General features: G+C 55.7%; 1 protein-coding gene across 2 annotated transcripts; it reads right to left on the bottom strand.

Moving 5' to 3' along the window:
* Positions 1-441: 441 nt before the first annotated feature.
* On the bottom strand, positions 442-22,561 carry TWF2 (twinfilin actin binding protein 2). Of its 2 annotated transcripts, XM_057374794.1 has the most exons (11): positions 22,452-22,561; positions 13,086-13,163; positions 9,237-9,415; positions 7,883-7,978; positions 7,041-7,145; positions 5,609-5,623; positions 2,986-3,168; positions 1,633-1,758; positions 1,389-1,539; positions 871-992; positions 442-721 (listed from the first exon to the last, which is right to left on the bottom strand). In XM_057374794.1, exons 1-11 carry the CDS (start codon positions 22,474-22,476, stop codon positions 554-556), a joined length of 1,248 nt encoding a protein of 415 aa, XP_057230777.1. In that variant the 5' UTR covers positions 22,477-22,561; the 3' UTR covers positions 442-553. The 2 variants fall into 2 exon arrangements, with proteins under 2 accessions (XP_057230777.1, XP_057230776.1); XM_057374793.1 differs by lacking the exons at positions 2,986-3,168; positions 5,609-5,623.
* Between the last annotated feature and the right edge of the window lie 70 nt (positions 22,562-22,631).

Here is a 22,631-nt window from a genome sequence, read left to right as displayed (position 1 = left end):
TGCGGGATCGCTCCAGGCCTGGGGCAGAGGGGCCGTGCACACCAAGAGTGGGACAGGGGAACAMAGTCTGGGGGCTGGGGGAGCAGGGAAAGAAGCATTTTCTCTTTTCAAACAGGAATCCCCACCACTACCCCCTTCCCTTTGCATAGAGCAGCTTTCAGGTGAGTGTGTCCTTCAGTCACCCAGGGGACACCGAGAGCGGTGACTGTGACCCTGAGGGGGASAGGAGCAAGGCTGGGGACATGGCTCTGCTGTTCCCATCTTCCCCCCACAGCCCCGGGGCTCGCACAAGGACACGGGGAAAAGAAACACCGACAACCCCGAACCCTCCCCATCGCTCTGCCCCCAGGTGCAACAAGCCATCCAGATGTTTAAAAAAGGAATGAAATAGGAAAAAAAAGGGAAAAAAAAAAAAAAAAAGGCTGAGATGGAGGGAAAGANAAAAAAAAAAAAAAAAAAAGGCTGAGATGGAGGGAAAGATCCCCAGGTCAGCGGAGAGGAAGGCGGGACGCGCCGCAGGGATGGTGTCCGTTGGCCGCCGGCCCCGCGGGATTTAACTGTCCTCGCCGTTCTCGCCCGGCCCCTTGATGAGCCGCTTCTGTCCCCGCTTGCCCACGGGCCCCTTGGGCTTGGCGAAGGCCTGCTTGAAGGCGTGCTGCTTGGGGTGCACCTCCTCGTACAGGAACTCAGCCGTCAGCTCCGCTCCATCGTCGATCTCGATCTGCAATGGAAACGGGGGCTCAGCACTCCCTGGGGGTTGGACCCCACCTTTGGGGCACCACGAGGGGCTGGACCGAGGCTGCAGCACCGTCCCTGGCAATGCCCAGCCCGGGTCCGTGCTCCACCACCTCTGGGGGGGCTCGCACTCACCTTCTTGGCTATCTCCAGGCAAAACTCCTGCTCCACAGTGTCCAGCAACCGGCTCTTGCAGCTGGAGTAGAGCATGCGCTCCTTGATGCTGCACTTGTACCCGGGCATGGAGTAGATGAACACTGAGGGAGGAGAGCAGGGATTGTGGTGCTGCCCAGGCCCACAGGGAGCACTGGCTGCATCCCACCCTGCCCACAGCCTTCCCAGCCCCGAGAATCCCAGAAAACACCCAGCAACAGAGGGTGAGCCATCCCATCCATCACCCCTCCCAAATCTCCCCTGGTGCCCCTGCAAAAAATCCTCCTCTGCACAAATCCTCTGTGGCAGCACCCACAGACCTGCACTGCACATGGCACTGAGGGGTTTGCAGCACCCACCACGGGAGGGAACTGACTCGGGGCTCCCTGAGGCACCATCCCTGTCCCCATCGCTGCTCGCTCTGCACATGACCAACGGCCCAGGGAAAACAGGGATGGGCACAGGCTCAAACCAGCCCTTCCCAGCGCCRAGGCTCTCACCAACAGACTCCAGGTAGTCTCCCTCGTGTGAGTGCTTGTACAGGAAGAAATGGTAGCGAGCAGAGTCCTGGGGGATCCTCTTGGGCAGGTCAGCGATCTCCGTGGGGCTCGTGTGCACCAGGTCGATGGTCTCCCGCTCCAGATCCAGCTTCTAATGGACAGAGGGGACAGGGAGCAGATGGGAGTGAGGGACAGCGGCAGGAGGTGGGGAATGGGGCACAGAGAAGCYGTGAGAGGGACCTACCAGCTGGATGTAGTTGATTTTCTTCTGCTTGAGAGCCTGGATGGCTTGCTGGGCATCCAGCTGCAGGGGGAAGGCCAGGCCCTGCAGCGTCTGGTGCTTGCTCTCCACGCTGATCTCCGTCTTCACCTGGGGATGGAGACCACCTCGAGCGTCAGGGCACAGCAGCAAAGGGTGGGGAGGGGAGAAACAGGAAAACCAGCTGGTTCTGCAGCTAAAGGCTTCTGATCCAAGCAGCTGTCTGACACCTGTCTCACAGGGACAGTGGCATCCAACCACCGAGAGTCAGCCAGGATCAGGATGGTGATGCTTGTCACCATGCCACCTCTCCAGGAGATCACCCAGCCCAGCCATGCACCCCCACACCCCCTGCTTCACTCTCAGCAAAGACCAGCTCAAAACCAACATTTCCCAGTGAGTCCCTGGCAGGGGTGCTGTGACCAACACTGGCACGTGTCCTCTGCGATCATCTCCGACTGCAACCTGTGGGTGACAGGGGAAGCCCTGAAATCACAGCGCTCAGCTGGGCAGCCCTGAAATCACAGCGCTCAGCTGGGCAGCCCGCCCTCCTCCGTGGGTTTAACTGCAGCAGGCTGGCATTCCCTCAATGCTGGACTTGGGGATTGGGGATACACAGCTTGGAAAGATCCCAGGCGCTGTTTTCCCCAAAACCCCTACAAGGCAGAGGCTGCTGGCTGTGTCCTGAGCACACCCCCTAGTCCAGGAGACCAAACCCCACGTGAAAGAGGGGAGAGAAAGAGACTGCAGAGACATCACACGGCTCCAGTGCCTCCATCCAGCCACAGCGGGGTCCCTGAGGGGCGCTGGCGGGACGGGGCAGCACGCGGCGGGCACACCATACCTCCTCGGGGTCGGGGTACTCTACCAGCGATGGGCAGCAGCAACAGCCCCCCACCATCTGCCACAGAATACAGGGAGATGGTGTCACCCCATAGCAGAGGAGCCCATCCCACCTCAAGACCCCCTCCCAGGGAAACAGCAASACTATCCCAGGTGCTCTGCAGTGAGCTTTGGTCCCTTTCCTTTAGGATCGGTTTGGATAGAGTCCAACCTTTATGGGTTTTTTTGTTTTTTTTTCTTCATTTCCCTCCCCCTGACAGAGAAAAAGAAGAGAAGTCAAGGCATGCCAAGAGAAACACAAGAGTTTGAGCTGACATSTCAAAACCACTCGGCAGCACCAAAGTGGGTCTCGTTACAGGGTGCCCTTTGTTACAGCAGCCCCACGCAGCACCCACACCCTGGGGGATGATGGAGCCAGATGCCCGGAGCAGAGCATGCAGGAAAACACTGCCAGGAGAAGGAAAAACCGGGCATCAAGCGGGCAGAGCAGCCTACCATCTCAGTGCTCGAGTCCTGGGAACAGGAATCCTGCGAGCGTGGGGAGAGGAGACACACTGTCAACGGCACCCGGCGCAGGGATGGGGGCTCGTGGGAAAGGACAAGGGGTGGGGGACACACGGATATGCCAGGAGGATGGAGCTGCACCTTCTCTCTGCTGGAGGCCAGGGAAGGTCGATCCTGGCCATGTGGGAAGGGAGAGCAGCAAAAAAAYGACACAGGAGATGCCAGTGCTGGGGAGGAGCAGCCCCGAGCCCGGGCACACAGGGTCTGCACTACCATCCCTGCCCCATCTCCTCCTGACTCCCCACCCAGGGTCTGGAGGACTTGCAGCAATAGATTTTGGGCTATCCTCCACCAAGGAGCATATATGGTAGGAYTGAGAAGAAAAAAACTGCCCAAGCCCCTCTCCATGCCAAACATCCTGGAGGACGAGCAGGGTGTTAATGTGCAGCTCCTGGGAAAAGGAAATAATGGCTCAGGTGGACACTAAGTGCAGCTGACCTCCAGCTCTGCTGTCCTACTCTCCCCCAGGTGCCAYGGCACCAGGAAGGGCCCAAGGACAAGGGCCCAGGGATTCAGGACACACACAAGCCCACCTGGTCCCATCCTGTGGAGAGGTGCAGCACAAGAACATTAGTATCTCCAGAACTCCAGCTTTCTCTCCCGTAAATGCAAGGAGACCAGGAGAGTTACAGTGGGACCAAAGAGACCTTAGCTCTGTCACAAAGCACACTGAGTCCAAAAACACCAAGAGATGGAAATTTGTCCCAGTAACATCAACTCCCCCATATACCTCTGTATACCTTTCTACTCCTTCACTTTTCAAAACCATTAAAAACTGTCTGAAACACACTGGGAGCAGTGCATAGGACAGCTGAGCATGTGCTGCATCCTGGCCTCCCAACCATGCCAGCAGCAGGCTTGCCTAGGAGGTTTTTTCTCCTTTCCTTTAGATTAAATTTTCTTCCCCTCTTTCCCCTCTCTTGGCATGGTGCTGACTCTWTTTAAGGATCATTATTTCTCCATCTTATGGCAAAATCCTCACAGGAGGGTTCTGGCAAAGCCTCTGCTCCACCCACCAACCCTGCAGGGCAGCTCTGAAGGACACCCCTTACACACTGTGATGGCACCCCCACCTTCAGCTCCTCTCAGTTCTCCTGCCTCCTTCCCCAGCTCCAAGGCTGCCTTCCTCTTCCCCACAGGCTTACCAATAGGATATGCCCAGCTCCCCCTCAACCCATGTTTCTGAACCTGCAATGCTTCTACAAAACTCGTGGGTGTTGAGCTCAATGCCAAATTCAGAGCTGTTTCTTAGCCCACAGTCTGCTGACAACTATCAGCTCAGTAAAGCTGGCATTTTCYACTTAGTTAAAAAAAATATATATATGAAGCATGTGGCAAATTTCCATGAGCTCCCACCCAGCTATCAAAAAGGGGGTTAACTCACAACATCACCTCTGTTCATCCAATCCTGAAACCACGGGGAAAGTTTGCCTCATGCAGCCTAAAACCTGCTTTCCTAAAGGCTGGGCAGCCCACTGGGGGATGTGCAAACCTCAGTTGCTCGGTGTCAAAGGCTGCTGTGCCAGCCCTGAAGCTGCTGTCCTGCAGCTCTCGCCTGTCCCTTCCTGTTTTCTGCTGCCCTTCTCTTCTCATCCCCTCTCCACACTCATCTGGTGGCTCAGGAGGATCCCAGGCAGCTTCTGCCTGCCCAGAAACTCAGCCATGTTCGGGGTGAAGGCTGCAAATCTGGCCATGTCTTGGAGGGTTGTGAACCAACAGTGTGAGAGGGGAGGGGAGCGGGGCCCCAGCAGCAGCTCCAGGAATGGGCACAGCAAAGCACAGCAAACACCACCAAGGCTGGTGGCATTGAAGAAACCATGTCCCTTGTGTGCCTCTGGAATCCCAACAGGCTGGCTGAAGGCAGGGGGATGCACAGAGCCCTTGCAGGGGACTGGGCAGRCACAGCAGTGCTGAGGTCAGGGCTCACCCCAGGGCCAATTCCCCCCAGGTCATTCTGGCCCTCATCAGACATTCCCACGCACTGGATCTGCTCCTCCCAGCCCAGCTGCCATGTGCAAGCACAGCCCAGCCCCCACAGCCTGGGCACAAGGTGACACGGGCAGGGACCCTGCCAGCTGCAGGCCATCAGCAGGGGGATACARGTTTGAGCTGCTCCCACACACCCTCCTTGATCACAGCCATCTGCTTTGTGGGGCTCCAGAAACTCCCTCAAATCTGCATTTGCTGACAGTCCTGAGACCCCCCCACCCCGGGGAGGCCAGAACAGCACCAGGMACCCAAATCAGCTCCCACCACCTCCTGCTCCATGTCCAAGGCTGAGCGGCTGCAACATCAACACAGATGTTGCGTACCCAGCACTCGGCTGCTTCCCACATTTAAATCCACAGGCAAAAATGTATCTATCTTCATCTCTTTCTTAATGTCAGTGATTCCTCCCTGTGGCCCAGACTGGCCCAGGGACCATGAACACTTAAAATAACCCCCAAAAAAMCAGACAGCAGCAGCACCTCCACCCAGGAGCTGCAACTCACAAAGGTGAGAGTGGGAGGGAAGGAGAACCAGGCAGATCAGTGAGCACCACTTCACCACTTACCTGGGCCACAGGACCCTGTAAGACACTGGCCAACACCCCCAAAACTGCTTAACCCTGCAGCACGGGCCAGACAAGGTGATGGCACAGATCATCATGGAATGAGCTGAGTCAAAAGGGACCCTCAGGGATCATCGAGTCCAGATGTCCCAAGGCACCAAACAAGCCACAGAACCACCATCAGCACCTCTCTCTTCTCCAAGCACAGGCATCTCCTTGGATCCCCCAGAACAAATTTTACCCAGGCTCTCCAGGCTGGAATAATTCCCACACGATGGAGACCACCCCTTGGTGGCATCTCCCAAATRTCCCTCAACTTCTCCATCTGCTGACCTGCTTTGGCAGTGGAAATCACCCCCAGAAACCTCCTCCTGCCTCGTCTGTGCCATTAATTAACTCCATGAGGCTGATTGGMTTCACATCTCCCACGCATGTCCTGATCCATCTGTGAGCCCCACGGCCTCAGCACAGGCAGAACAGAGGGGTGCTCCTCTGGAGGGGGAAGCTTTCCATGCAACTAAGGGAAATCACCCCATCCCCTAAAAATACTTCCAGTTTCCAGCGGTCTTCCCACACAGTGGAAGGACCCAYCCCTTCCCTGCCTCCTTGTATCACAGCACCACAGAGGCTGGCACCAGAGCTGTGAAATGCCAGCAGGGAACAATGGTGTCACAGCCTTGTCTGCCCCCAGTCCTACCCTGCACCACTTCCACATCCTTTCCAGCACCCCAAATTTAGGCTAAGATAGGTATTTCCTGGGACAGTATCCCTCATATTTACAGCCATGAAGGAAGAGTATGGGAGAGGATGCTGCTGCAGTCCAAAGATAAGCCTGAATTCTTCCTGCCTTCCTTATCTTCAAACCCAGCTCTGGCTTTTGCTCCAATACCCACAGGTTAGAGATCTGCTTTCAGCCCCAAACCATCTTCTGACTGTCAACAAAACAGTCCTGAGCTCGAGTYCAAACAACGGGAAAAAAAGAATGGTGCAAATTCTTCTTTATGCCACCAATTTGAYTGTGAGGGTGCTCATCTGCCTTGAGAATGGAAGGAATGGTTTAAAGGGCAGAGAGCAAAGTAAAAACAAGCCATCCCTTTTAGCTGAATGTTCATTCCCTGCATCCTGCATCCCTTTGTGCCCAGGGGGCCTCAGGCTCCTCTCCTGGGGCTGCTGGACACCCAGCTCAGCTGGACACCTACTGCTGCTGGACATTCACCTGTGCTGGACATCCACTGCTGTTGAACATTCACCTGTGCTGGACACCCAGCTATGCTGGACACCCACTGCTGTTGGACACCCAGCTCTGCTGGACACCCACTGCTGCTGGACACCCAGCTGTGCTGGACACCCCGTTTTTGGACACCCAGCTCTGCTGGACACCCCCTGTTTTTGGACACCCAGCTCTGCTGGACACCCACTGTTTTTGGACACCCACCTCGTTGATGCGGATCTGCTGGAGCTCCTGCTCGGCTGCGGTCAGCGGGGCTGGGGCGGAGCAGGAGGACACGTGCTTCTGGTAACCACTCAGGGACACGTCCTCCTGCAGACAGGGGCACAGGGAGAGTGTCACAGGCAGCTCCTGCTGCAGGGCTGCATGCACCCCCCGACCTGAGCTGAGTCTGAGCAACCCAGTGAGTCTCGGCTCCCTCCTGACCAGGAGGATGAACCTCAGGGCTCTTGGATGCCTCCATGCAAATCCCACACTCGATTTGTCTGCAGCCCTCCCCAGGCACCCGTGGCTGTGGCAGTGGGYTCCTCTGGCTGACTGATGAAGCTCATGAGATGGAAGTGAGAGATAAAGGCAGAGCCCATAGGCTGGGAGCAGCAGAGGGACCTTGGAGCACAGCAGGGATGCTCCCTGGTTTCCACCAGCACCAGAAGCCCCAGGGGAGCAATGCCCAGGACGCCCTGGCTGTGCAGATCCCTAAGCCCACGAAGAGAAGGAATAACCCCATCCGAGGCAGTGGATAACCCCGGCATAGAAGCCGCTCTTGCTGCTGGGGTGACACTGCCACCACCTGGCACTTGTCACATCCAGCACAAAGCTCCACATCTCGGAGCCTCCTCCCACCCCTTCCATGCTCCATCCCAGCCCACAGCCACGCAGCCAGGAGAAAGGCACAGTGGCCACCCAGGGAGCAGGGTGCAGGACCAACCCCGGCTGCTCCCCCAGCAAACACCAGCATCCCACATCCCAGCAGCCACACCCTGAGCTCAGGGCGGGCAGCTGGAGCTCAGGGTCASACCCAAAAGGCTGCCCTGGACCCTCCACCGTACCTTCACTGTGCCAAACATCTCRTCCTTTATGTGCCCCCCGCCAAACTCCTTCTTCACCGTGGCTCTGGTGGCAGCGTACAGCATCTTCAGCCGGACCTGCCAGGACAGGGTGGCAGTGCTGTCACACAGGGCCACCAGAGAGGTGCCCAGTGCTCACAGCCACCATCCCACCMCAGGCTCCACAGCCTCTCCTGGGAGCACCCACCCAGTTTCTAGCTCGGTCTGGTTTCTAATGGCAGCATCCCTCGACAGCACTRTTTCTGGGGCTGCAGCCTCGCCAAGTGCTGCCCACAATCCAACAGTTGATTCCATGCTTGGCTTTCCAATCCCTGAGCTCCAGAGTGCCATTTCCCACCAGCACCTCGGTTAGAGGCACAAATACCCCCACAGCCACTTAAAAGTGACTTTTGCCTTTGGCACTTCTGTTGCATCATTCTGCAAAATGCAGGGAAGAGTTTTGGAAAGCTCTCCTGGGTACATTGTGCTCCTGCAATAAGAGCCTCTGTGGTTTGTTGAAAGATACACATATTTAAAATATGTATTATATATGTGTATATTTACATGTACACATGCACAAATATGTACATGCATGTAAAATTACATATATATKATTTGTATGTATATTTTTATGTGACCAGTGTATGTATTAAATCTATCTAGCCTATAGATTATATTAAACATGTAACAAATATACACATAGGATTATATATATATATACACATACATATACACACACACGTGTGTATATATATATATATATATATGTATGCACACACAAATATATATATAAAGATGACAAGCACACATGTTCACACAACAGTAAATCTCAGGCCTGTAACAGAGATGTGCTCAACAGGGTGGCACTTTCCCAGCTTTAGCACTGACATACTCCAAACCTGCTTCCCATCCAACYAGCCCTTTTGTGCCCACTGTCCAGCAGCTGATTTTGGAGCAAGGTCTGGAGAAGGGCTGGCAGCCACTCTGCATCAGCCTCAAGCAGAGCAGGGACAGGCTGGAAGTGAATCAGTGTCAGTGCCAGCCCTTTCCAGCAATGGCCAGAGCCATGGTGGGATGTGTCCATCCTGATCCCATGGTCCACACCATTCTTCCCTCTCCATCCCAGCCCCTCCATCTCTCACACTGCACTGCAGAGAGGACACAGTCCCAGTGTATCTCAGCGTGCTCTAAAAAGCTCCCATCCCCACAGCAGTCTCCATTTCTCAACCCAGGCACAGAAAAGGAGGGTGTGAACTGTTCCTCCTCAGCCCCAGGGCAAAGTCCCCGTGGCCAGCATCTCCTCCCACTGTGTCCCTGTCCCCGGGGCGTGTCCCTGTCCCCAGGGCCCGGAGCTCACCGGGGAGCTGTCGGGGGACCAGGAGATGAAGAGCCACTCGTAGCCCTGGGCGTTCTGGCTGTCCAGGCGGTACAGGACATAGCAGGGCTGCTGCTCGTCCAGCAAGGGCAGCACGAAGGTGTCRTAGTCGGCGTCCCAGCGCCGCGACAGCTCTTTGTGGGCTCCCAGCACGAGCTGCTCTGCAAGGAGAAGACAGGAAAGGTGGTGTTAGGTGAAAGGAAGTGAGCCTTGCAGGAGCAGGTGGTGGCTCACCCAAGGGCTCACTGCAGCCCCAGCACCAACAGTGTTGTACTGCAGAAGAACAAATGATGACCTTGAGCCACATGCAGGAGTGTACACCCCCAGGGATGAGCCCCAGGAGAGGCTGTGGGGCTGTGGTTTTCTGACAGCCTCCTGTCAGCCATCTCCTCCCCTCCTGTGCTCCTCACCAGCAAGGTCTCCTCTCTGGTGATCACCTCCTTCCATTCTGCTCCCTCCAGCTCKGCAGTCTCCAAACATCCCTCCCTGCTCACAGGGGAACACAAGACCTCCCCCATCCCACCTGAACAAGYTCTGGTGGCACTGAAACACCTCACCAGGGCCATGGAGGACTGTCAACATTTTGGRTGCTGAGAAAAGTAAAAGTCTTAGCAAAATCCAGGACGATAAACCAAAGCTGCTCTCATTGGATTCCCTGTAACATCACACGGGTTAAAATCAGAGCTGATACCCAAAGCCCATGTCTGTGAGAACCAGGGTGTCTCAGTGSCCAGCCTGGATGGGGACCACACTGCCAGAGCAGCCCCAGCCTCTGGAAGCAGCCTGTGCATTTCACACACATTTAACAAGAGTTTTTTCAGCTGCTACACAAGTGGCAGTGGGACAGGGAGCCCTGTGAGCTGGGCACTGCTCAGAAGGGATTTAAACACCGGTGCAGGCATCCTACAAACATGAAATCCACACTGTGGTGAGGTTCAAGACAAGTTTTGGGATGGCTGGATGGAAAAGTGGTGGTGCTGGAGATACCAGCACAGGCTGCTGGAAAACAGCCTGTAATTTTTTAGGGGCAGAAAGGTCTGAGGGGAGATTATGGGACTCAGAACAAGATGTAGGAAAATATGGAGGTGCCAAAGCGAAATGTACTGGGGCCTTGGACAACTGGCACTTGAGGGCCTGCATGGCCTGGCACGTGCCCTGCCAGGACCTCTGCCCACAGCCCTGCTGCCCACTGGGAGCTGGGGCACAACCCTCTCCCTCCCAGCCCATTCTACTCAGCAGCTCCAAATCCCATGGCAGGAACACTTTTGAGGAATGAAGAGTTTGGGAGGAATTACTCTCACCCCTCCTTGCCATCCAGGCAGGACATTCCCCATGACAGCAGCGTAGCCCTCCCCTGCCCAGCACTGCCCTGGCATCTGCCACCACGCACTGAATCCAGTTATTTGTGCGTGGGTGGGACAAGTTCCTGGTTCAGTAGCAAGGACAGCAGAGAACAAGGTGCTGGAAATATTTTACCCTTGGCAAAACTACTTGTTTAGTCAAAGAGAAGTATAAAAACTTCAATGTACTCCCAAAATAACCACAAAGCTCTGTGACTGGATTTGTGCATTGCAAAGGCCCGAGATCCTGAGGAAACTGCAGGAATTTGCAGGGCCAAACCCACGGGCAGCTCGAGGGTATCTCTGTCTGCAAAACAAACCAACACCTCACTCACTCACTCACAATCAGTGCTGARTCACTGCAGGCTATTCCCGGGCTGTGACTCAGCCGGACCCCGGCAGTGCTGCTGGCAGCCTTCAACCTTCCCTCAGCTCTCTGCAGCTCTGCTCAACACATTCAGGGACAAGTTTTCTTCCTTGGGAAGAGTCAGGAAAGGGAAACTCAGAGCAGACAGCCTTCAGTAAAGTTATATAGTGCTGGCTGTATGGCTCTGTTTGTCCCAGGAGATGTTGATGTTTCTGGCCCTCGAGGTGCTCCCAGCTCTCCCTGCCCTGCTCTGAAATGCTCCTGTACAAGGCAGCCCTGCCTGCAGCTCTGGTGGGTGTGACTCTGCAAAACTCAGTGCACTTCATCACCTGTGAGTAAAGAAATGCATCCAACAGGGAATTCCACASAGCCAGCCTTGTCCAGAATGCTGCTGACAGCGAGGAGCAGAGCATCATCTCAAAACACGTGGCACCACAAGCTGTTCTCAGGAAACTGCTGAGTGCACATCCTGCTCCCCCACTTGGTACTCCATCCAATCTCAGCTTTTCCCAGTAGCTCTCCAAAGGCAAAATGAGCTCAAATTGCTCCCAAAGTGTTGCTCAGCCACCACGGTGGTCTTGGGGATGCCCAGACACGGAGCATCTGCCACAAGRCTCCTTGCACCACCTCCCTCTCCTACTCACTGCTGCCTGCTCCAAAACACCCCAAGACAAATTCTCTGTAGGATAAAAGGTGCTGAAAGCCATAGAGCAGAGATGGACACCCCCTGCTCAGGCAGGGCAGCTGACATGTCCCCAGCCAGCTCTGGACACCTCCCTTCCATGGTGAGCATCTGCCTGTCTGGTTGTGTCATTTGCCCAACTCTGCTGGCTACCAGCAGGCTGATGTCCCCCGTGTGACACAAGAGTGGTGGCCCTGCTGCTGACAACCACACATTGCACAGATAAATAAATCCCATTCAGGCTGAGTGGAGATGTTGGGAAATGTTTTCCATTGGTGATAAAAAGTCCCCCTTGCTGGCATCAGCAGCCAGAGCCCAAAACCAGTGGCACCAGCTCTACCATCCCAAGCCCAGCCTTAGGGACATGCATGATTTACCCTAACACAAACCTGACTCCCACTTTTTAAAAGCAAAAGAAGCTGAGGGCACAAAATTGTTGTCAGAGACACTCCAAAGGAACAAAGTGGATATGTCATCCCCCAATAATGGGGACCTTGTCAGGACAAAGCCAACGCTGCTGAGCCTTGCTGCAGCTCCACTGATGTGTCCTGTGCATTTCAGGTCACACTGCTCTTCTGAACAGGACCTGGTGGCCTCTCCAAAGGTCACCTGGGCTCCTCATGACCACAGGCTCCTTACAACCACATCCACCTCTGTGTCTGCACGGGTGGCCCACCCAAGGGAGGTGGTGACAGCACCTTGGCAGGGCACTAATGTCCCCGCTGCTGTGAGAAACAAGTCATTCATATGCAATTGTATGAGGCTGAGGTGATGGAAAACCTACACCAGGGCAGCTCCTGCCTGCTAGGACCTTCAATCAGTGCTCTGCTCTGCCCACTTCACTGACAGATGCAGAGACCACCCAGAGGCACCATTCCATGGGACAAACACGGGCACGTTGGTGCCCCATGGGATTGGGATGGGATGGGATAGGTCTCAAGAGTGCGGCATACCTTGTGGGATGCCACTGGGACCCTGTGCTGGGCCCTGAGCCACACAGCACCCCCTGCCCACCCTGCCCCGAGCATCCCCTTGCCAGGTGTGGGATGACACATCCAAGGAAGAAGATGCCTGTGCATCACCCCAAAAAAAGGTCCCAGGGTCCCTGCAGAAGCTTGTCACAGGGAACCCATAAGACAACATGACACAGAGCAGCAAAAACCTCACAGAGCCCAGCACAGATCCCAGGCTGGTATCGCTCTGCTGGCAAAGTCACTGCTCCCCACTGGAGCTGCCCTGGGGCTCCAAGAGCTGCTCACCAGCACACCCAAATTTTGGACTTGTATTTCAGGTTTGGGTTGCCACATGCCCAGAAGTCCCAGCAGCATTTTCCCTGAGGCTTCCAAAAACACAAGCTGGCACYGCAGTGGTGAAGAAGACAGGAGGAGAGGAAACAGAGAACAGACAGAGTGTAAATCAAAGCACTTAAAAATGGGACTTACCGTCCTCAATGATGACCTTGATGAGCCGAACTGAACCATTTCGGGCTTTGGCAAAAAAGTCCCTTAATTCTGTGGTGGCTGAAAGAACCAGAAACATTGTGATCAGATTTRKCAATCAAAGCAGGTGCTGGGCTGCTCGGTGACTGACCAGGGAGGGGACCAACTTGGCAGGATAGAAATGTAAAATTAATAAAAAAAAAAGTTAAAACCCTGGTACCAAAAAAAGGTAATAAAAATAATAACAATACAAAACCCAAAAAGTTGAGAGAGAAGTGCTGCGTCTCCCTGAGGCGTCAGAGTTAAATAGCAGCTGGGAGCACATGTGATCCAGAGAACCTGATACTTGGCCTGGGTGAACATAATCACCCAAATTTAGACGATGGCTCGGCCAGTGCAGGCAGGCAGAGCTCAAGTGACAAGTTGATTCGCTTTACAGAGTGGCAGGGCTGGCASAGTCGGGGTGGCTGGAGATGTGTGACAGGCTGCCATGTCCCAGCCTTGTGACACRCGGCGGGATGCTGCTCCCGAGCGGCTGCAGCCAGCACAACTCCAAACTGGAGATGCTGCTTGGAAGCTGAGCCTGTGGGGAAGGGAAATGCTACAGCCTCAGGGCTTTGCTCTGGAGCCAGCAGGGCCTGGATTGCAGAAGGCTTTTGGGAAGCGTTTAGGGGAGCTTTCCTCCTCACCCCTCTCCCTGAGCACCAGGCAATGGCAGCCAATCCTCAGCAYCCCACCAGGAGGCATCTGGAGGCACTGGACATGGAAGGAGCAGCCAGCCCTGGATGCTTCATCTGCCCACCCTGGAAGCACCACGGGCACAGAGCTCCCTGTCCCACCCAGGACAGGCTCCATGCCCGGGAGATGTGGCTCTGAGGGGCTGAGCCCCCAACAGGAGCATCCCCCAGCCCAGCTCCCCTAAAGCCCCTGTGGTTACACATCCACGCCCTTTCCTGGATGCAGCCGTGCAGCAAAGGGGCCCTGTGAGTTCACAGCTGCTGTGCTGCTTAGAAATACCAAAGGAACTGGTGCTGCAAAGATTAGAAACCCACACAGACATCCCTTAGCCCACAGCAGGATCCCAGCTGGGGATGGCCACCAGCAGCCCCCATCCCTGGAGCTTTGCTGTGCCACCTGCCCGTCACCGATGGCTGTGCCAAAGCAGCCAGCAGGAAGGAACCTGGAGCCCCACAGCATCCACAGCAGAGGCACTTGGCAAAGGAAGGCATCCTGCAAGGGTCCTGCCCATTCCCTGCAGCACTGGGTACCACCCTCAGCACAGTCCCTTGGTGTTAGCCAGCACTCACCCAAGGGACATGGGCAGCCACCAAATGTCACTCACGGGCAGCCACCAACTGCCACTCAGTGGTGCCCTCAGGCCCCTGGAGGCAGACCCTGGCCTGGGGYACTGCCTGCAGCTCCCCCAGACCCCAGGCAGCAGGAATCCCCGGGGAGCTCCCAGGGATGCCCTGCCTGTCCCCCACAAGTGACACCTCTGCGATGCCTCTGCTCCCCCAGCCCAAAGCCTGCCCTGATGCAAGGTCGGGGTGGCCTCCCCTCCCACGGAGAGAAGAGGCACAAACACACGAGGAAGAGCTCCCAGGCTGGCTCCCTGCAGGCAGCAGCTCCCACACAAAGCCAGAGGTGCCATCCTGACAGGACCCTGCAGGAATGGGCACAGATACCACAGCAAAGGCACATCACTCCTCGATGGCCTTTAGGGGACACACAGAGGATTTGCTGCTGTCATCCCATCACAAGCATCCTCCCTCCATCAGCATCAGGGCAGGCAGCTCTCCCAGCTCCCAGAGCAGACCTTCACCCTCTCCAGTGCCAGCTGGGAGCTCAGGATATCCAACCAAGGATACTCCGATATTTTTAGCCCCTTTGGCTGTTGAGAGCGGCTGTTTCCTTCTGGCAGCATCTGTGGTTATTGCAAACATGCAAGGCGGAAGAGGAAGAGAAAAAGAGACATTTGTGCACCCAGGAAACCTCGTGCACGAGACAAAAGCTCCTAATAAGCATGAAATTTTACCAATTCCTATTGCACTACAAAAGTAGGGGAGAATAACATCGGGTTTGGATGTTTCTATCGCATCAACTTCAGGGAAGAAAGAGGAAATTCCTGCAACATGAACTGGCTTGTAAATCTCTCCAGTCTGACCCCATCCTTCCCAGAACCCAAGGGMAGGCAGGGGGTCTGGAAAATCAGGAGTCTGGGCAAATGCAGCCCTGTRGCCCACTTGGAAATGCTAGGGGTGCCCTGAATTATTGGATCAACAGATGGGATGATTGGCAGTTGRGTGATTGACAAGTGACAGCCAAGCACTGGGATCTGTGCAGGTTCCAAGGGGTTGAAGAGGATGAGGAAAAGCCTGGATGCTGCCAGAGAAGCTGAGAGCACCATGGGAAATACCACAAGGTCTGCCAAGGAGGGAGACTGTTTCCAGAGGAGACACCAGCAAAGCTTTCAAAAAAAACCTCAGAGAGGGCTTGCGAGATTTAATTCTGCTGATTTCTTTTTGTTTTAAAAAAAGYAATTTTCATTTAAATAAAAACACCAGGGTGTCTTCAACGTCCCCTTCTGCCTCTCACAATGCAGAGCCAAGAACCAGTGAGGAGGGAGAAGAACAAACCAGGGAAGGTTTGAGCTCAGCAACTGCTTCGTTACGGCATGATTACAACTTAATTGGCACAGCAGACTTGACGAGATGGCTCGCGTGCCTGAAATATTAACAGAGGAGTCCACAGTCGGCTCTGGAATAAAGGCAGGGAGGAGACCTYGCCCTGGAGATGTGTCTGGAAGCCTCCAGGATGTGTCCACAACTCAAGGGCTGAAAAMTCCATGTGTGGGGAAACCATAAAAAGCAAGGGAAAGGGAGAAGCAACAGGGSAAAGGACTGGAAGGGATCCACACATCCAACTCACCCTCTGGACATGGGTTCCTGGAAAGTCCTGGAACAAATAATCCAGAAACAAATCCAAGCTGGGCTTACAGCCAGTGGGGATCTACTGAGGCCAAGATGCATGAGGTCYCTCATGCTTTCTCCAGGAGAGCCACAGACTTGTGGGCTTCAGGGGCCTCAGCTCAGCTTCTAAGTGTCTCCAAGTGTCCCAGCTTGGGCACACGGTGGTGCTGAACCTCCATGGCAGACACAAAACCCATGGGTAACTCACTCGGGGAGGGATCAGAGCTGGCATGGAGCAAGGTGTCCTGGGCACCTGTGGTGGGTCCAGGTTTATCCACATTTCCATGAACACTTCCTGCAGCTGTAAGTGGGGAGCTAGAGGAGATGCAAATGTGCGCTGGAGAAAAATTCACCGTTCTCTCAGGAGACTGGAGAAATGGGCTGGGAAAAAAAGAAATAGGATGAAACTCAATAGGAAGCAAAGTACCATAACTGGGGGAAGGACCATCTACACGGACACAGGGCAGGGTCCAGCAGCTCCAGAGAAGAGAGGTGGGTCACAAGCCAAGTCCAGGTTAGTCACTTCACGTTGCTGCAGGCAAAGTCATTTGTGAAGGCACAAACAAGAGCATGGCCACGTGTTCTGGTGCTGACAAGGCTGCAGGCACAGCATGAACTGCACAGCCAGGCTCAGCATCGTGCAAGGAGCAAGGCACAGCACAGACAGCACCTGTGCCAGAGAGCACAGAGGGCAGGAGCCACCAGAGGAACCACAGCGGGTCGGCCCAGGGAAGAGAAACATCAAGACCCACCTGGGCATTTGGGAAATCTCATGATGAAGGTGACCAAATCCTGGGGAAGGACACCATACCTCTATCCCTGCCCTGAAAATGGATGTTGCTGCTCAAGATGTTGCTGCTTTGAGGCAGCTTGAGCTCAGGAGCATCTGAGGAACCTTCTGGCCTTTCTACAGGGCAGTGCTGCTGTTGGCCCTCCTGGCAGATCTGGCAGGCACAGGCACCTACGCCACCTCAGCCACCCCAAAACCGCCCTCAGCCACTGAGTTGTGCAGCACCTCCCTCTCCCACTGGTTTGTAGGCTGCAGATGAGCTGTCCCCTGCTCAGGAGCCACCTGCCTTTAGCAGCCTGATAACAGCACGTCCCAGGGCCCCTTACACCACACAACCTCCCAGCCCAGGGGCACATGCCACCCATTTGGGATCAGGGCTGAGCAGGGCCAGCCGATGACACCGGGGGCAGCTCCCAGCGTGGCAGGGAGGTGATGGCTGGCCAGCAGTGGCCTTCAGGTGGCCCTGATCCTGCAGGCAAGCTGCCAGAGCAGAACTGGAGCCGGGGTGGGAGGGCAGGACGGTGCCTCCCCTCCAGCAGCACCGAGCAGGCGCAGAGCAAAGYCTGAACCAGATCCTGGCACCTGCAGACAGACACGCTGTTTGCAGCCAGAGCAGGCACTGCCCTGCCCTGGGATGTGCCCGTTCCGATCAGCCCTCGGGAGATTTCAGTGCAGGGCTCGAAGCATCGCGCTTGGGTTAAACCGCTGAGCGATGGAGCTTGAGGGTAGTGCCCGCCAAACGCTGCTCCCAAACTGAGCCTTTTCTGCTGTTTACAGCCCCAATTTGCTCCTCTGAGCAGAGCCGGGCTGCAGGGAGCTCGGAGGGGGAGACAGGCACCAGGCAGTGGTGACAGCCGTGTGTCACACAGCCCCACTGTGTCCCTGGGGATGCCAGGGTGCCAGCGGAGCCACCCCCGGGAACATCGCGGGGACAGGGATGGAGGCACAGCCACAGCACCGCCCCTCCTCCAGCCTCCTGCCCACTTGTTGGGGCACCAACAGGTWTTTTTCTTGTTTGACCCGTCCTGACGGCCCCCACGCAGCGCCCAGCTCCCAGATCAATAATACATGCTCCCTGAAACAGATGCCTCTCCCAACACAGCGAGTCACCTTGCCCTCCCGACGGAAACCCGAGCCTCGGGCCATCAATCTTTCATTCCCTGGACATAATCTTCAACTCGATGCGACTGTGAGCGCCTGCTTCCCTTTCACTGTCCMGGGCACAGCGTGCCTGGGATGCAACAGGGAAACTCGGCCAAAAATCCAGCCACAAACCCAGGCAAAAGCCATCCAAGTTCCAGGGATGCTCGGCCAGACGTATGTCAAGATGCTGATGAATAAAACATGGTTATAACCTGCATTACCCACACTTTCCTTGCCCAGGMAGCTCTGCCCAGCTCCTGTCTGGGCATCCAGGAAAGGACACAACTGCAACAGGCACAAAATAGCTTTTGCTGCTGCTAAAATTCCTTCTTTTCAGTCTATCCCAGTGTAACTCCTTTACACAGTGCCTGCTCAACTCACTGCAGAGAGCTTTTCTGCCAACAGACACGGATGGCCAGTTTAAGCAGTAAGAGGATTTTATTTCTCACCATGGAAAAAAATAAATATGTCCTTGAAGGGAATCTTTTCTGGGCAAAAAAAGCTACAGATGTCAGAAGAAAATAGAAAGAAGGGAACGGTGTTGGGGGGAAAGGAAGCAAGAGAGGAGACAAGCAAAGCTCATGCCAATTTTCTGTGGGGCTAGACTGTATTCCTGCAGGATTTCACACAGACAATCCCGCAGAGSAAATCTTGACCAGAGACTTTCAGCCACCTGCCCTACACCAGACATTTGCTTCTCAACACCTGCCTTTCCACACGTGTGCCCAGGACCTGTCTTTGTCTGCCCTTTGCCACCTTGGATTGGAGTTATTCGTCCCTTCCCTCGCTCCAGGGTAGGCAGCACTCACCCTGCAGCCAGATCAGTCGGTTTCTGGAGCAAAGTGGTGGTGCAGCACACACGGTGCTTTGCCTGCAGAGGCTGCTGGTTTCTGTTCCTTTTCTCTGCCAATAAAGCCACCAGCAGAGCACTGGTTTGTGCATTGGAGGGGACAGGCACGCAGGGACAGACCTTGGCCACGATCTCATTGCATTTTCAGTCTCTCACTGCACACTTTCCAAAGGATTTCCTCCACCCCACCACTTCAGGTGCTTGACTTCAAGGGCTTGGACAACCCAGGGTGTCTGGTCTTCCACCCACGCTGTCGCTCTGACGTGCTGGACACTTGGATATGCCCACACCACCCTCCAAGGTGGCCCCAGAAAAGAGCTCACAAGCAGGTTTGGCTCTTCAAAATCATCCTTGCAGCAGCCCAGTGCCCTCTGTCTTCCATGGATAACWGGGGCCATRGGCAAGTTATCMCTCCCCTTCCTTCTTCTCCGCTKATGGTGTGACACATCCCTGGTTAGGGGGTTTCCTCAGGCATTCCAGCCATGAAACTACCCCAGAATTTGGACACCCAGGTGCCTTGGGAGCCTGTGCTGCCTTCCCGCACAGCAGGAGGAGGGGGCTGAGGATGTGATGGACGGGCAGAGAAGGTCCTTCTTTCCCCTCACTGAAGAGCCAGGAAACCGCCTGCTTTCCAAGGAGACCCTTGCAGACCCAGCAGCTCCTGGGTCCCACCTCTGCTCTTTTTTTACCCATCTGACAGCATTCCTGCCCGTGTGCATCATGGCTATGCTTCTCCTGAAGCAAACATCCATTCCTACCAGGCRCTTTCCCAATGCAAGATCCAGACTGGATCAGTGTGGGTGTGAGCAAAGGTCCTCCYCCATTCCCAGATCTTGCCACCTCTCCCAGAAAGAGCAGGTACCAAACTCTATTTTTGGGTTGAAGAAACAACATGCATTTGATTTCTTTATTTTCCAGATGAAAAAATACCCTCTAAGGGACCTTTTCTCTTTACCCAGTGGTGTTCAAAGAGATCCCAAAAGCAACTGAAAGCAGCTGACCTCCCACCAGCATCAAAGCCCTGGTTCAGCATCGCCTTCCAAAGGTTCTCAACTCAAGCAGTGAATGCYGTTCCAGTCTAACTCAGAGCAAAACAGGGACTGCAAAAACACTCACTGAATCCTCCCAGCTGTAGCTAAAAAGCAGGTTTCCAGCCCCAGGAAGCCCACAGCACCCTTTGATAGCTTCCAACCGCCTCCCCAGCCTGGCAGTCTCCATGGTAGCCTGGTTTTCTTGCCAGCACCTTCCAGAGAGCTGCCTGGAATATCTAAAAAAATAATAATTAGCCTCTTGCCCCTGCATGAAAGGCTCAGCCCTGAGTGCACTCCCCAAACCCGCAGCTCTCACTGCCATCACTTCCTCTCCACCTGTTTCTCCCCAAAAGCCGGGATGACGTGGGAGCATTGCAGCAGGAGGCTGCTCTGGGGGTTCCCCACCACCACGTCACCCTGCCCTCACACACATCTAGCACACTGTCAAACAAAATCCCTCACCAGCTTGTCTGCAACCTCCCCCAAGCCAGCTGCAGAATCTGATCATAATTCCCCTGGGAGCAGATGTCTTCCTGAAAATATGGGAGAAACGGGAATGGAAAAAAAAAACCCGCTGGGTGCACAGAAAGATAACAAGGCCCCAGAAACCAGGAAGGCATGGAAAATSCCTCCTCTTCAGCAAAACAACAGACCTCAGCGCCTCAGCAGAGGGGATGAAAGTAGCATTGGGATTGCTGTTCCTCATTTGATAGGGAATCYGCTCTTTGCTGAGCAAACAGAATAATTCAATCACTGTGACAGGGTGGGGCAGACTGAAATATCCCAAACCCATCTCGGGGGGGTTCCCTTAAAGCCTGGAGCACCCCAGTTGTGCTTTGCAGGTATTGGTGGGGCAGATTTGCATTCAGAGAGGAAACAGCTTCCCGGAAGAGAGATGGCACAACAGGGCACAGAGAGAGAACCCAGAGATGTCCAAGACACTGTGACAGCAAGACCACCCAACACAAGCTATTTTCCATAGCCACAGGGAGGTTTTTACACCAGCCCCCAGGGATCTGCTGCCAGGGCAGAGTCATCAGGGCCATCCCCACCCTGCACCACTGCAGCTCCTTGGGGGAAGTCGAGTCCCTTCCCCTTTCCCGCTGACAGGGCACGTCACATCCTATGGGCAACGGTGCCCCACGGTGACTCTCAGCAGTGGTCACAGGGTTTGCCAAGCGTGGGCAACCAAGGTCAGCAAAGGTCAGCGCTCTCAGAGAGAGCCAAGCTGGCATACCTTCTTCCCCAACAGCCACAGGGTGCCAGGAAGGACAGCACCAGCAGCACAGGAGCAGCCAGGCACAGCCAGAGAGCAACAGGCAGCAKCCTCCTGGGGCACTCAGTGCAACAGGCCCTGCCTGCCCAAACCCCACAGACAACTCTGCGGAGCGGGGCCAGCACACCCAGAGCTCAGGTGGGTGCAGCGGTCCGTCCCGCTGATTTTTAACTTTTAAAATTACTGTTATAYTTTTACTAAATGAGGAAGATTTAATTAGAGCCTGAACTTCAGGATCTCAGCTTAAGCCGGAAGCAATGAACATGAACCCAAATGTGGTCAACMACCAGTTCTCCTGAGCAAAGCAGGAGAAACATCGAAGCACCATTGCTGGCCACTTTTCAGCTACAGCCCCTCCAGAACAACTGCAGGGGAAGGATGCTATCGACCATGCTGAAGGAAAAAGGATGCTCATGCCATGAAGGACCAGCAGGCACAAATTCCCACCGTGGCACAACGATGCTAACGGGAGGCAGCTGTRAGGCCAATGTCCCTGCTCCCCTCCCGGGACACGCTGAGGGCTGCATTCACACCCGACAGCGCAGAGCAGGGCTCCAGGGGCAGCTGCTCTCACATCTCTGCTCGCATATTGATTCGCTTACATAAATTATGCAGCACCTCTATCCCTGATTAATATTGCTAATTGAGCTGGCAAGGCGGGGGGCAGGAGGGAAATACCGTGAGGATACACAGTCAGTCATGCACCAAGCACACTCAGAAATGCAAAAAGCCGTCGTGTCGGGGTGCTGGCTGGGTCCTGTGGGGAGCGAGCGGAGAAATCGGGGATCAGGAATTCCCTCGGGCTCTCCGCAGCTTCCCTGGGCTGGGGGGCACCTGGGGTCGAGCACCCCCGCGGGCAAGGGAGCGGTGGCGGGGCTGCGGCCAGGCGGATGCGAGTGACACATCTGTCCCAGCACGTCGCGGTGGTGTCGAGCATCAGCCCAGACAAAGGACGCGGGAGAGCCCCGCACCGGCGGCACCCCGAGGCCAGACCCCCCTACCGCACCTCCTCCCGGCACCCAAACGCTCCGAGCCTGATTCGACGTCCCCCTCCCCCGCTACTCGCAGGAAACCTGCCGGTTCCTTCGGGAAGCTTCATCTCATCGCCCCCATCACCGCCGCTGTCGCGACAGCGCCCGCAGCCCGCCGCGGCGGGGCCGGGGATGCGCGGGGCGCGGCTCGGGGGTGCCGATGGCGAGGGTGCCGATGGCGGGGTAGCCCAGCCCGGGGCGGGGGCCGGGCCGGGAGCGGCGGCGGGGGCAGCCCCGCGGGATGGGGCGGGGGTCCAGCGCTCGGCGGGCGCCGCTCACCGTGGATGCCGGTCTGGTGAGTCATGGCTCCGCTCGGCTCCGCTCGGCTCGGCTCCGCTCCGCCGCGTCCCGGGCAGGAAACGGCTGGGCAGGCAGCACCGCCCGTTCCGGAGCGCGGGGCCGCTCCGCTCCGCTCCGCACCGCCCCGGGGCGGGACCGCGGCCGGGCCGGGAGGAGCCG

The sequence above is a fragment of the Malurus melanocephalus genome, unplaced genomic scaffold (genome assembly GCF_030028575.1).
Source record: "Malurus melanocephalus ecotype Western Australia unplaced genomic scaffold, MMel_1.1 scaffold_233, whole genome shotgun sequence".
NCBI classification, from domain to species: Eukaryota; Metazoa; Chordata; class Aves; order Passeriformes; family Maluridae; genus Malurus; species Malurus melanocephalus.
Note: the sequence above shows the minus strand (reverse complement) of the source record. Positions and strands in the feature narration are given on the sequence as shown.